Below are 15,768 nucleotides of genomic sequence, written 5' to 3'. Positions count from 1 at the left end.
ACAGATGGCAGCAGAGGGGCACTCTGACACAATGGCTTCTGACATGGAAGTGCAGATGAAGTAATGATACCTCACTGAATTCCTCCATGCAGAAAAAAATGGCACCCACTGACATTCACTGACGCTTGCTGAACTTTTATGGAGACCACCCAGTGGATGTGAACACAATGAGATGTGGGTGGTGCATTTCAGCAGAGGAGACAGCAACAGTGAGTCACTTCCTATGGTGCAGGTTGTTATGAGCACAGCATGCAGATTCTTGTTCTTCATTGGTGAAAATGCATAGTTCATAGTTATGACTATATTGAAAAAGAATATTTTCTTGCTGAGAATTATCACTATCAGTGTTTTTGTGTTCTTCATATCTGTTGTAGTTTCCATGGAAATAAATAGGAAATATTACTTTCAAAGTGACCTATGTACAGTTGCAAGATAGTCTGTTCTGAAATGAACATGTGTGATGAAAACAGTTTGCTTTTCATTTAAGAGAGCTTCTCTAATTTCCACTGGGAATGCTGGTTTGCCTGAGCCTTGAAGCTGCTTACAACCCAAATCTGGATGCTGTGATCTGCAACTCCATTAGTCAACTCAATAGAAATCATATCAGTTTTGTTCTGTCTCAGAATCAGAGTATGAAATAGCTGTGTGAAATTATATAGTAGGCTTAATTGCATATCTGCCTTTAATTAGTTCTAACACAAGCAGCTTCTTAAACTAGCTAAGTTTTTCCCAGATGGGAGTGCGTACTTTGTTGTTATTGAGATACAGTTCAGTTAAGGTTTTTGGCAGATTTTCAAATGCCACTAGAGGAATATATAAAAGATTGTTATAAGAAGTGTTCTAATCTATATAATCCCATATAATTTGTTTCCATTTCATCATTTAATCAGTACCTTTCCTTGAAGTCTCATTGCTGAAGGGAAGAACTTCCTAGTTAAGATGTTAATGATGGAGAAATCTCATTCAAGTTTAAATGTGAAATCTGTAGTTCAGGATTATTTTTAATAAATATGCCAAATCTACGACTAAAATATAAGATTTGTTATAGCTGAGGTCTATTACCACAAGATTATGCACCTCTTTAATATAAAATAACTGGCGTGTTCCAATTTGTTAAGAGATGTAAATATTACAGACTAGGTGAAAGATTAATTCAGTGTTATTGAAAGCCTCGCCACAGTATTTGAAGAAAAATTCAAACAACCCTTAAGAAATTTAAACTCATTTATATTAATGAAGAAAATATGCTTTTCTATCAAAATCCAAGACACTTTGATATTGTTTTCAGTGTTGTTATCTGAATAGTACATTTGCTCTTTTTATTCATCAGACTACCTTAGTGATGCTTGTAACTTGAGTTTCTGTATTAGTTGAGGGTATTCAATATTACTTTTTTTCTCATGATATTAAGAAAACTATTATTTACTTTTGTTTGTGGCAGTATGTAATTTTTCTTTCAAGAATAGGTCTGCAAGATTATCTAATTCCCTGCAGACATCTGTCAGTTTTTTTAATGAAGTTTGAACTAAGATCAAGGACATTTACTTTTCTTTTTAAGGGTAAATTGAGATTCACATGTGCTTTGTTTAGATATTTGAAAATGCCCTTTAAACACATAATTACCTCAATCATAAGTTCATATGCTGCAATGATATCAGGGTTAACAAGTGCTGAAAAAGCTTTAGATAATGGTACTGCATTTGCTTCTGGTAATTGAAAGATAAATCCTCTTCCACAGGAGTGCGTGAACTCTGTATGAGCTCTCCAGAGGCTATCACCCGTGTGTAGTAATCACCCACAGAAGGGACATATTTACAGCTCTGCCAATTCTGAAAGCAGATGGCAGGTATTTGGAGTGTATGCTAGTCGAATCTGAAGTCACTGTTAAGGACGCATTTGAATGGGTTTCTAGAGAAACGTTCACAAGGGAGTAGCATTGAAGCATTATGACTTAAATCAAAATGCTGCAGAGGTATGGATAAGAAGTCTGGCACCCCTGTCAGGTTACAGTGGAACAGTGACCACAAAATCATGTTGGTGGGAGTGAGAAAGCCCCATATTTTGTGGGAAGAGATTTTCCCGAGTGGTCACCACAACACCAGTTCTCTTCCCCATCCATGTCCTTCAGTTTGGCGGTGCTCAGAAACAGTTATTATGCAGACAACACTGTTCGTCAGAAACCTCAACCATGTAACAGTAGGTGGAGGACCTCTGGGTAGTGTCCTCAGTAATTATTAACTTTCGGATATGATTTCTTTAACATCTTTAAGGTTGATAAAATCGCCTTTGATATACAAGAAGGCTGGAGACCTTTTCTAATTATATTCTTTAGGCTTAACATGTCAATTCCAGTCCGGGGTAAAAATCTAGAAGTTCTAAAAGCTGTCAAAATGCTCTTGATTGTCATGATTTTAGGACACCTGATTCCCAAGCCTTTCTTAAACTCAAAGCTCAGTGATGTTACTTTTCACATACCAAAATAAGCAGATGAAGCAGTGTGCCCATCATCTGTATTAAAATGGCCAATATGAATATAGATTGTATTCCAATAATTGACTTGTGGACAAACACCTCCACATGAATAAAACATGTAGGGAACATTTGTATGAGCTACTGGCAGCCTTCAAAGTCTCTCTAGTAAGTTAAGAAGTAGCCTGAAGAAAATGCTTTTATGATGAAAAATGTTACACAGTCACTATATGAGTGTAACTACTATACTAGTTGCTACATAATTCAGAAACTGTTTACATTTAAAACTGATGCAGGAATAAGCTTGCAATACAGTTCAGTTTGCTAGTATGGCTCTTCCTACCCTACATTGCATGGCACAATAACACACATTAAAAATAACCTAACGTATTTTCATGATGAACAGAAAAAATTAAGTATGGATTTATGCTGAAGGAGATAATTATTTATTTGTAGAAATGACAAATAAATGGTGGCAACAAGTTCAGCAGTTTTACTGCAATGAGATGAACAAGAAATGGCTGTGGATTTGCAATGTAAGTGCATATCTTCTGTATCATTTTAAAATGATAGGAAGTTGCTTCCTCGATATGCTTTTACTTGATTCATAGGCATATGGATGCGTATGAAATATCCCAAAGTGAACAGCTGCCATGAGAAATTTTATTGTCTAAAATGAGGACAAAGTGTAATGTAGAATATAGATATTTGAGATCAGTGTTGAATCCATTTGTTTGCTCTGCAGAAAGAGTCCCCATGAAACAGGAAGTGGAAATAAGATAAGGGAGTAGATAAATGGAAAGTATAAAGAAAAATAAGAAGTAAAAGATCAGTTTGTTCACTTGATGGGAAGATGGGCATGTGATGATCAGCAGGCAGAGGAATGCAGGGATTCATTGAGAAATAACCACCCCATGATACTCTTTCTCAAGAACAGAAATACGTCAAATTCAAATTCTGATCATGCTGCAGTTTGTATTGTTTCAATCTACCACCATACAATTTCTATTCAGGTATAGTAGAAGAAATTTTCCAGCCCTGTCCATGAAGAATAACTTTTTCAGTTTTACTGTCAGCTAATGGACAATGTAGAAATGATTTGACTGTACCTTACTTTTCCCATTTATACTTCTGGAGATAATGGCAGATGAATGTGTATATCTTTTGCATTTAGATACACAATTTATTTTCACAAATTAGGAGGCTAACTTCCATGCACAATCGATAATGTTGAGCTACTACAGAGGCAACTGGGAAGAATTATAACCTAAATGACCTAATGATCTTGTTCAGAATAAATGACAGCTTATTTCCATAGTTATGTACCTTTGGATCAAGGTTTAGAAAAATAAGAGGCAAACAGTATTCAGAAGACAAAAAATGTTCTGTTTTTGATACCCATTACCCAAATATGAGATCTACTACAGAACAAGGGCTCCTGATATTTTCAGGGTCTTATAAAGATACTCAAGTTCCTTTGCAGGGTATCATGTTTCCTACAAAGTGTTTTCCCAACACTGAATGCAGCACATGAGTTGCAGCCTCATCAGAGCAGAGTACAGAGGGATGATCACCTCCCAGCTCCTGCTGACTGCACTATTTCTGATACAAGCCATGATGCCATTGGCCTTTTTGACCACCAGTGCACACAGCTGGCTCATGTTCAGCCGAGTGTTGATCAATACCCTTGGATTCTTTTCCTCCACACAGCTGTCCAGCCACCTAGTATTTCCAGGGGTTGTGGTACAAGGTCTGACAATTGGCCTTGTTGAACTTCATCGAATTGGCACCAACCCATTGATCCAGCCTGTCCAGATATCTCTGTAGGGCTTTTCTACCCCAGGCAGATCAATACTTTCACTCAACTTGGTGTTGTCTGCAAATTTACTGAGAGCACACTCAATTTATTTCATCCAGATAACCAATAAAGATTGTAAACAGAATGGGTCCCAATACCAATCTCTAAGGAACAACACTCATAACCAGTCACCACCTGGATTTAACTCAAATCATCTACTCTGTGCTACTACTACTACAATCTACTACTCTGTGCTACAAGAAAAGGTTACTAGACAGTTTTCACCAAGTTTCATTCAGTTTTCATTATTCTTCTTGTGCCACAATAATTATACCACCATATCTATAAACACTGAATTTTTCTTTCATCATACTAGAAGTGTAAAAATGTGAAAAATCTGCTAACATTCCCCTTCTCTTATTCCTGCTCCTTCCTAGCCCATATGTAGATGTTTTAGCCCATGTAGACCAAATTCCAACTGTAGTCATTATCTGGTATAATCTTGCAAATGAAACAGAGACTGACAAAGAAGAGTTTTGGTTATCACATTTGCTGTTCGTAGTATTTCTGATATTTTTCTGTCCACGTGACATTGAGGACCAGCTTGGTACTGGCTGCACATGTAAATCTGGAGCAAGATGATGACTCATCTAACTGAAGGTGTCTGCAGTGCAGTTGTCTACATGTGGCTGAGTCATCATAGGAACACTTCATGTCTAATAGGGAGAAACCCTACTTTTGATGTGCAATTATTTTGACTCACCTTGAGTCTCTACATTAAGATGAGATAAGTAATGTTTGTGAAATGTCTCTATCTCTGAAAGGAGAATGAAGCTTAGACCTGTTAATGCAGCTGTAGATGTCTACCTTTAGATCAGCCAAATATCCTTACCCCCGACCTCCTCATTGTCTTCACACCAGTTCACAAGATGTACCACTATAAAACCATACAAGACTGGAATAGAAAACTTCTCATTCTACAGTGCTGGATAAGTTCAGACACTCCTACACCAACCACGCAAGCAATACCCAAAGTCAAAAATTAGTAGTTTGAATCTGTCAAATAACTTCCATTTCTTGGTGTTCCATTATAATGAAAGATTCTAGAAGGGATGAGGGACATGCTTATTTAAAAAATCAAAAATATTAGAACAAACTCAGTTGTCTTGTGAGTACAGGAGTAATCTTTAGCCTGAAAAACATGCAAAGTCCTGGACAGTAGGTGGGCCTCCTCTGAACATATCCTGAAGCATTTAAAGAGAAGGATGTAGGCCTGCCTCAGCTAACTGGGGAGGTACATCCTCTCTGAAGTGTCACAGGACACAGAAATAGAATGAAAGTTGTAGAAATTATTTTAGCTTAAAATAAAAAGAGAGAAAGAAGTTGGTGTTGCAGTCTTTCTCATTCCCCTGGCTGTATGTTTATTTGCAGGGGAAAAGCACAGGTATTACAAAGTGCTTTGCCACATGAAAGTGACATGGGCTCTTTTCTCTGTGATGAAGGCTCTGTCTGAGAGCACTAGCCCTAACACTGAGCAATGCCAAGTCAGTAGATCACTTGATTTCCACTGCAGACCACATCACAGTTCAACAACTCTCTCAGATACTCCCAGAAGGGTTCATGAAGCATCCTTGGCCTCTCTGTCATCTTGCACTACAGTGTAAGTCCCTTGCCACACCAGCTCGGAATTTTGTATATATACCCATTGCCACTCATCCCACACCCATTCTTTGTTCACTTCCCAATAGAACAATAGACAATACTTCTCTCAACCTCAAGTATGCCAAGTGATTTTATGCCCTAGCACTATCCACTCAGGCTGAGAAAGAGAAAACTGCTCTGGCCAGAAGTTCTGTGGGGAGAAGTGAAGACATGGCACGGCAGTAACTGAGGGACAGAGGTTCTTATTCCAGCATTACCTTATGAAGAGATTTGAGAGACAGATTGTTTAGGCTTACAAACACAACCTTTAAAAGGCATTCTTTAAAAAATAACTATAAAACTCTCTCTACAAACTAGGCCCTTTTGTTTCTCATGATTCAGTTGTTCATCAGTGAAATTTGCGACAAATGGGGAAAAATAACCCTCTTATTTTCTGTAATATTATGTGAAGGTTTTTTTTGTTTTGTTTTTGCTTGCATTCTCATGTGCCTGGTTGCCTAAAACTAAATAAAAAAGGAGTTGTTCGAAGAAAGGACTGGCAGAAATGTAGGTGAGCAAATGCAGGAGGCAGCTAAGAAGGTTTTAAGCAGTGGAAAGGCTTTAAGAGAGAGGAGAAAAGCTGTCCAAACTGCACTATAGACAGAAGTGCAAGGTGGAATGCACATTTATGTTGTCATTGAAAAGACTTTGGCTGAAATAGCATCATGTGTTTTTATGAGGATGCACTATGAGCTAAAGCAGGGACTGGGCTTGAGTATTTATTTTTCTGAACAGTTTCTTCTTCTCTTTAGGATGTCTTTAAAGTCAAGCCCACTCCCAGTTCACACTTTCAGCAGCTGCTGTGGGAAATAGACCTGCCTGGAGAACAAGCAGGCAAAGGAAGTTTGAAGATATTCTGGAGCAACCACAATACAGCTAAAGAAACAATCAGGAGCATGTTATACTTCTACAACATGGTCTTACATGTATTGTACTTCAATCATGTTTTGTTCTGGAGAAAGTATGGGGCAGACAAAGGCAAATGGTTCAGTCACTTTAGCACATCCCACATCCCATCACTGGCTGGATCCGCTGACACTGTTCCATTTCATAAACAAGGAAGACCTTGGTGGAAACTGGGAAGCTGCGCTCCTAAAGTTGACTGCACAAGACTGGAGAGAAAGTCTGAGAATTCAGGAAGCAGATAGCTCAGAGAGCAACCAGGGAAGAAAGTGAAATGCAAAGTGAACATACTGATAGGAAATTATCAGTAAATCCTTCTTCTATCACGCCATAACGTTTTTCTCTATTCTTTCCATCTTGTTTTCTCTTTTTTCCTATTCATTTCTCTTTTTCTTTGCTTTCCTTAATTTTCTTCATCTCTCTCAGCCTATCTGCTTGCTGTCCTGCTTTCCTTCCTCACTCCCATGCACCAGCTTCATGCAAAGACTCTCCTTATCTTGTAATTCCTCCTGATCCACAGCTTGCAAGCTCTTCTGACTTGTCTTTCTCCTCTTTCCTATTTTAGTACATGCAAGTTCTTCAAAACCTCTTCACATTTACACCCTTTGTGACAATGCAGCAGTGGGAGATCTCCCATACCATATCCAAGCCCCTAGAAGTCCTACCAGCATATCATCTCCCCAGTGGCCAGGGCTGTTGCCCAGTCAAGCAGAACTGGTACACTCAGCAGACAGAAGCCAGAGTTTAAAAGACAATTGTGCATACATTTCCCCGACTCCTAAACATGAAATTGGCTTAAAGTATTTTCTGAGATTAACATATTGGGTTTTTCCCATGTATCATAAATACACACAAATGCAGTAATGATAATTTTCTGTTAAAATCACATTTACTCCAACAGTGATCCAAACAGCAGCAACCTTAAGTATGGCCAAACTCCTCTTAGCAGCTTGGGTACTAGACTGAGCTGAGCAATCGCCTCGCTCACACTTGACCCAGCCAGGTGATGCTAGAAGATCTCCAGTGAACTGAAACTGGGAGTGGTAACTCTGCCACATCTTCTCTTGCTGCAAATGTTGACTGAGGTGTGTATCAGCTAAACACCTGTGCTGGCAACAGTTTATTTTTAATCTCGTTATAGCAAAACAAGTGAATTATTTTCTTTGGGACAGATTGTGCGTTTTGTTTTCAGGTGTTGTATCACAGTTATATTTATCTTCCTGCTTTCACGTTTTCTCCATAGCAAGTTCAGTATCTTTTCCTCACCACACACAGTAACAGTATTCTATAGGTAATGGTAGAGCTAAACAGTTTCCTGGAGAAGTTTGTTGTAAGCCTGCATATTGTTCATAGCTATGGCATTTTTCAGACACTGCCAGAAGTAGGGCTGAGATCGAGGGTTAGTTGGCCATTCCAGAACAGAACTTTTGCACAGCCTCTTTCTCAGCTGAACATATCGCGATTTCTGTAATACCTTCTCAAGAAATATCAAGATAATCACATCAATTTTTTCATCTAGAAGCCGCTGGTGGGCCATGTAAAATGTTGTCTTGAAAATGCCACTTTTAATATACTTGTTGGTCAGCACAAATACAGTCTTTTTGCTCAGTTGAATGCTCTGGGAAAGGTTGTCAAAGACTGGCTGTCCTGGAAGCCAGTCTCTTTCTTCCAAGCATAAATTGAACTGTCTGGCTTTTTGATCTTCCAGTTTTTCAACCAATTCTGTCATCACCCATTCATTCACAGCCAGATCTGTATTGTCATAGGCAATAAAAGCATCATAGCAAGCATCTGGCAAAAGTAAACGTCTATAGCCTTTCAACTTGGCAGTGCAGTAATAATAACTATACCACACATCCCAGAAATAGAGGTGACTCATAACTGCAAACATCATTAAACTTAGGACAGCTGAAGTTGATAAAGCATACATGATCAAATAGGATGTGTCCAGCTCACAGGTATTCAGATCCAAGAAAACCAAGCTCCTTCCTTTGTGTGCTCCTGGGCCAGCACAGGTCACATCTGTGGCCAGAAGAGGAATTGTCACTTGAGTCTCATTGATCCACCCAACAAACCACACTGCATCACAGTTGCACTTGAAAGGATTGTTGTGCAAAAGCAGCATCCTCAGGTTGTTAATGACATTTTCAGGGAAGCTAGATTTCTTAATGATTTGGATCTTGTTAGAACTGAGGTCTAAGTATGACAATTTAATGGCACCTCTGAGAAAATACTTGGTTATCTTTGTAATACGATTGTTTCGGAGTATCAGTTGCTGGAGAGTTGAAGTGCAATTGGACAGTTTTCGGGGAACAGTAGTCAGAAGGTTATTGCTGAGGTCCAGAGTTATTAGTTTGTTCAGCAAGTGGAGTTTCCCCCAGTTGAAGGTCTTCAACCGGTTACTGGTTAAGTTTAGTACCTTGAGTTCTGGAGGCATAGCTTCAAAAACACCAGGAGGTAAAAAACTGAGCATGTTAGAGGAAATATCCAGTTGTTCCAGATTGGTCAGATTCTTGAAGAATGACAGGTATTCTTTCTTTCCATCTGCCCAAAAAACATCTAAGCGATTTCCTCTGAATTCTAAAGTTTGAAGAGATTGGCTTTCCATCCCTGTGCTAATAGAGGTAGAAATCTCATTCTCATTCATCATCAGCTTCTTCAGATAGGCCAAATTTTTCATAAAACTAAGCACATGACTTACACCTTCTGCCAGAAAGTAATGTTTGTTATCGCTCAAGTCTAGAATTTCTAAAAATTTCAGCTCTTTGAAAGCTGTTGAATATAGCAAATCAATCCTGTTGTTAGAAAAATCCAGATATTTCAATCCATACAGGTAGTAGAATTCACTTCCATTTAAAGTTTGACTTATTGCATTACCTGACAAGTTGAGACATTTGAGGAAACTAAGATCCTGGAAGTCTAAGGAGTTAACAAAAAATATATTGTTTCTGCTTAAGTCTAGAGTTTCTCCATAACTCATGCAATCTCCGTTGACTGAAGGTTGGTAGGAATCAGCCTCTTTGTCTTTGGACTTGCAACTTCGACCATACTCATCATACCTAAAATAATGCATGTCTCGTAGAACTTCCCTGCTGTATTGCTCTACTGAAATTCTGGGATCAGAGCAGAATTCATAAAAGTTACTTTCACCTGAAGAAGGAGAAATTTTATTCAATGAGAGGTCTATGACTTTAAGGGATCGGAATTTCTTGAACACTCTTAGGTCAGCAATTTTAATGAAATTAGTCCCAAGATCCAACACTGTGAGATTTCTAAGACTGAGCAATGGATCCAGATTTCTTTCTCTCAGTTCTTTAAAGACATAACCCTTGATTCTTAGGGTTTCCAGGTTAGAGAGTGAGGAAAATGTCTTAGACAGATTCAACGATGGAGAATACATCTGCAATTCAAAATTAAAGGACAGATCCAGCTCTACAAGGCTGGGGATAAGCTTCAAAAACTGAGCATCTCCGATCTCCTTCATGAGGAAATTTTGGGAGAGGTCAAGATTTTTTAGATTCTTGATGTTTTTAAACCAGCTGCTTGGTATACTCTGAAGAGAGTTGCTGTGAAGTCTCAAAGTTCTTAAATTTTTCAAGGAATAAAAAGCCTTTGAGTGTATCTTAATTGAGATATTAGGGCAGGGAATACAAGGATATGGGGCGTTATAGCAACGTGGGCAATTGCCACTAAGATCAAGAATTTCTAGGTTGTGAAGAGTACTTAAATCATGTTCCTGAACCTCCTGAATTCTGTTATTGTAAATATACAATTCCTTTAAAGTAGAAGACAAATTAGGTGGAATAAAAGTTAAGTTGTTAGACTTCAGGGACAGTACTGTCAAATTTTTTAGATCCAGAAAGGCTGTTTCTTCTATTTCAAATGAAACATTGCATGGATTACGGTAGTAACAGTTCTGTCCTAGGTACAATAATTCTATATTTTTTAGCTCTGAAAAAGTACTTTTTTTAATAGAAAAAATTGTGTTTGCTTCCAGACTCAGCAGACTTAAAGTAGCAGGAAGGCCCCGGGGTATTTTTGACAGTTGGTTTGCATCCAAATACAATGACTTCAGTCTTGTCAGAGCAGCAAAAGTGCCATTCTCAATCACTGGTTCTGTGTTGCACACATTATCTTTGGGCCCCAGTCTGGGAGGCACACAATTGCATCTAAAGTCGATCTCCACGAGGTTTTTAAGCTGAGCAAAGGATGTTGAAGAGATACGGGGGATGTGGTTAATAGTCAGGGTCAGGTTAGTAGCATTTCCAGGGATCCCTCTGGGGACTTCTGTGAGGCGACGATTGCTGCAGTCTACTCTCACAGTACCTTCAAAGGCTTCCACATCACAGGGTAAAGTTTTGGGAAACCAATGTCCTGATAGCAGCATTGGAAATAGGAAGAGCAAGACAAACAGCAGTGCATTTGGCGTCTTTGCATGACGTACCTAAAAATAAGGAAGTAAAGAGGTATTAATCAAATGCAATGGCAACAAATGTTATAGGACATCAAATCTACCATGTACTGGGGTAAACCAAACATATAGCTGACATAAGATCCTGTTTCACACTGGCCAGAAATGGATGCATAGGAAGGATTCTAAGGCTGGGGGAAGGCACGTACTGACATTTCCTCAAATGCTTTTTTTCTGTTATACTTAAATGTTGCATTGATAAGACAAATATCACTCCCTAAATAGCGAATCATAAAGAAGTTAAGGAAATTGCTGAAAAAAAAAAAAGACAAGGTATGTAATTAAGTCAGTTTCTATAAATTCTCTTTATTTAAGGGTAAGCCATATTAGAAATCCAGAAGATTGCAGTTGTACAATATACATAAATGAGTATTGTAAATTTTTAGAAGCAATTGAAACAAAGAAAATCTACAGCCAGTTAAAATCTAGTATGAAATTTCAAAAACACACAAACAGCTGCAGGCCTGTTTCAAATTTTGTGCAAGTATTCTTCATGTGATATGAGCCAGAATAGATGTAGGGTTGACCAAAAACCAGTCAGAGGATATCCTTTAATAGTAGCATGGGTTTTCACAGTCCAATAACGAGAGAGGGCCCAGAGGGCTCAATGTTAATTGCAGGTCTAAAGTTAAAAACAAAAGGCATTTAAAATTGAATATGTCTCTTAAAAGAACTACAGTAATTCAATAATCTGAGCCCAAGTTCTATAGACATTTATAGAACTTTCCAAAACATGCTCTCAACTCTTTCTGGTGTTGTCTGCTTTACAGAGTAGAGTGTATGATGGGAAGAGCAACGGGCTTTCAACACTTCATAGTATACCAGTTACTTCTTCAGCATGTGTCAGCGACAGAGATACCCTGGCCTTCCAGTCAGAGCTCACCAGCAGGGAAGGCATGTTGCCAGCCTTGGCTTGCATGGCACGAGCAGAAGGGATTCAACCATTTTGCTGCCTTGCACGGCTTCTAGGCTGCCTCTGTTCAGGGCTGGTCAAGAGATTTCTAGATGATCAAAACTACTGTATTCAAATTCACCTCAAGAACCCAGTTTAGAAGGATTGGAGATAGACACATGGAACACAGAAAGTGCCTTCTGTAAACAGAATTAATGACACAGAATAAAACTGCCTAAATGCAGATAACCAGGTGAGCAGCTCAAAATCAGATTATTAGTGTGTTCAAGGAGCATGGAAATGTTTTTGCTTTTGAGCTGAACACAAATACGTATGAGGACCTACTCACTACGTAAACAGGATGGGAAAAGGCTACTGAGAGTTCTCTTAAACATGTTCTGTATATGATGTAGATTAACTGAGAGTTCCTGTCTTATGCTCTGTTTACATACACTAGCGTATCCTCTCAGTATGCAAGTATAACTGTGTTTCTTTTTTATTTCAGATTACAATGCTACATCTCCTGTTCATCCACACATCTGGAAGTGAGCTCTATTGACTAGCAAGACAGCAAGTGGAAGAGAAGCTAGATCAAATCTCTCAGTGCTACACTTCTGCTCTCTATATTCAACAACCAGATAGAATCACTTTGGGGATTCATTCAGTCAGCTTTTGAATATAAGGTTTCATTATGGATGCAAAAAATGGAGAAGTCCAGTACATCTGTTGATTTCTTTATTTTGTCATTTGAAAATCATATAATCTTCCTGGTACTGGAAGCCCTTCCTCTACCATGAATTCTCTTCCTATTCAGAAGAGTCCACAGAAAATGGAAATTTGGTTGAATATCCAGATTGATAGCCATAGTCCAGCCTTTATACAATTGCTCAAGGAAAACTACTCATGAATTCCAAAGCAATAAGTCATATCTCATTATTTTCAACTCTTGCGACAAATCTTTAGTAGTATCAAAACAACCTTTATTTAGTATACGCTAATTCACTTTGGAAACTCACTCAGACTGAAGACACAGATCAGACCATTCACCAGTGAATTCAATACAAGCTAATCAATTAGCTTCAGAGGATGCTTAACTTTTCTGATTCATCAAATTCATTCAAGGAAATAAAAATAATCAGAGCAAGAGGGGAGCTAATATGGAGAAGATGAAATACATTTGTTTCATTTGACTATCCTACATTTTTTTTAAAGCCTTCACTATTTCTGAATTAATGCAGGCAAGAAAGAGGGAGGGAGAAGGAGGGACACTACCATTGATATTAATTACATAGAAAACTGAGGGTCTATCTTTCAATGAAAAGAGAAAATTTGGATATGTTCTTGTAAACATTCTGCCTTCCTTCTTTACAAGCGAAGGCACTGAATTATTCATTTAAATGACATTTTACTATGTAGGAAAAATGCTAAACAACAGTGCATTTCATTTTATATATTGGTATTATTCAACCAAGTCCCTGCCGTGACATCAAGCCTGGAAAAAAGAATGACCGTGGCAACCACTGGAATCCGTGTTGAATGACTATTTTAAAACAAGGAAGAAAAACTGCTGCAAACCACGGGTTTAATGCTGTTGAGGAAAAAAATCAATCTGAATCAAGGTTTTAATGACCTAAGCCAAGTTAAACCCCTCCATCCAAGCTCTAGATTAGGAATTGGGCAAAATGATATCGCTGCCTAGGTCATCACAGACCTTCTCTGTGCATTTATACTCAGATACTACACATGGGGACTGAATTCTAGGCACTAATCTAGGTTCCTCAATGCAGTGCCATCAGCCTGGACTACACTAGTATCTAGGCATAAGCAGGAGAGGAGAATGAGGCTCCTCTTCAGCGCTGCTCAGTCCTCCCAGCATGGAGGGAACTACCTGGCAATAGAGGCACTGCACTACTAGAGGCCTGAAAGCAGGTGTAATGAATTCAGGACACCAACATATTCAGGAACATCTTTGAAAGATCCTTCAGGTGTCAAAAAAAAAAAAAAAATCACCTACTGAGACTTGTAAAATGCTCAGATTTTGAACTCACACCTGTTGCTGTATTTTTAGGAATCTGGGTGTCTTTGCAGAGCCTCCCTAGCTCTTTATCTGCATTTCATTTCTCTGCATAACTTCTGTCTCCATGCTCCTTTAATGCATTATCTATTTTACATGCAAGTAGTTGCAGTCTGGTGCTGTTCACATGCAAAATACTTAGTGCCCATTATTGTCCGAGAGAAAAATTAAAAAGACAGATGAAATTAAAAGAAACCAGCAATCACAGAACCATAGGGGTTGGAAAGGACCTCTGGATATCATCTTAGTCACTCCCTTGCTTATCCCAGTTCCTTACAGTAGGCAATGCTGACTTGTGCGAAGTCCTTGCACTCAGAAACATAGTTTAAAAGTGCAGCTAAGATATGCATATGAACTGTCCTTTCCTCTGCGATCTATGTTTGTGTTTATAGTTTCAAAAATGCTTATGTTCCAATGTTAACTGAGCATGTGCAGAAATCCATAACTGAATTCCACCTGATTTTTGGCATTCTTCAACTATTCAGAAACAGTAGGGCTAGGTGTTTCTTTAAGTTTTTCTGTAACTGTCCCTTATGCATTTTAAAAGGTGAAAGAGTGTAAGGCCAGAGAGCACAGAAATTACAGCTATTAGAAAATACTTTACTATATTCTTCCTGCAGCATATTAGCATAAAACTCTAATTTACCATCATTATTAACATTGCAACTTATAGCCACACCAGCATATTTGAATATTTAATAGCAGAATAGGAGAATATACCCTTGAAAACCTTTCCCAATAGTTCCAGCTCAAGAACACTAACAGCTTTTATCTGAAATATTCACCTACCATTTTCTGTGTGCTGCCACCTCTGAAAGATCTGCCATTAGAAGAAACTGTAAACCAGAGCAGAAGAAAACAGCATAGAAGAGGCCTCCACCAGTCCAGATCCAGTAGAGAAGAGTGGCATAACTCACTTTAGACAACAGCAGCAACCACTACTTAATCTTTCTTCTCTTCAACTGAACTGCAACTTGAGAAATAATTAAACATGAAACAACTGCTGCAATCCACTTCCTCAAATATCTGACTTTAAAATTAAAACATCACTACCCAAGTTACTCCTCCCCATAAAAATAACGGAGTACTCATTTTTTTTCCCTTTTAAGCAAATTTCTGCATTGTTCATGAATCCACGTGCTGTTGCAATAAAAGGGTTTTGTTGTTGTTCTGTTTTTGTCTCATATGCTGAAACTTTCTCTGTTCTCTGCCACTTCTGAGTGTGCTTTTCATTTTAAATTGTTGTTTACATGTCCACAGTGTTAGACCTTAAGAAAATATGAAGATTCCAGGATGCCACGGGGGAACACCAAAGGAAGGCAATTGCCAAATATTTGGAATGAGAAAGTGAGGTTCATCAGACAGGAGAGACGTGTTACACAAGGGCAGCATTCACTTCAGTCAACACAAATTTGCAGAAGTTCAAGTTCCTTTTTTTTTTTTGTTATTTGAAATGCAAC

The 15,768-nt window shown here is 38.4% G+C and overlaps 1 protein-coding gene across 1 annotated transcript; it reads right to left on the bottom strand.

Annotated features, from left to right (window-relative positions):
* Positions 1 to 7,976: 7,976 nt before the first annotated feature.
* Positions 7,977 to 15,502, bottom strand: TLR7 (toll like receptor 7). Its single transcript, XM_065741326.1, has 2 exons — positions 15,098 to 15,502; positions 7,977 to 11,315 (listed from the first exon to the last, which is right to left on the bottom strand). Exons 1-2 carry the CDS (start codon positions 15,098 to 15,100, stop codon positions 8,175 to 8,177), a joined length of 3,144 nt encoding a protein of 1,047 aa, XP_065597398.1. The 5' UTR covers positions 15,101 to 15,502; the 3' UTR covers positions 7,977 to 8,174.
* Between the last annotated feature and the right edge of the window lie 266 nt (positions 15,503 to 15,768).

Source organism: Cyrtonyx montezumae, unplaced genomic scaffold, assembly GCF_038088225.1.
Source record: "Cyrtonyx montezumae isolate F1298 unplaced genomic scaffold, pur_monq_1.0 scaffold_3, whole genome shotgun sequence".
NCBI lineage: Eukaryota > Metazoa > Chordata > Aves > Galliformes > Odontophoridae > Cyrtonyx > Cyrtonyx montezumae.
Note: the sequence above shows the minus strand (reverse complement) of the source record. Positions and strands in the feature narration are given on the sequence as shown.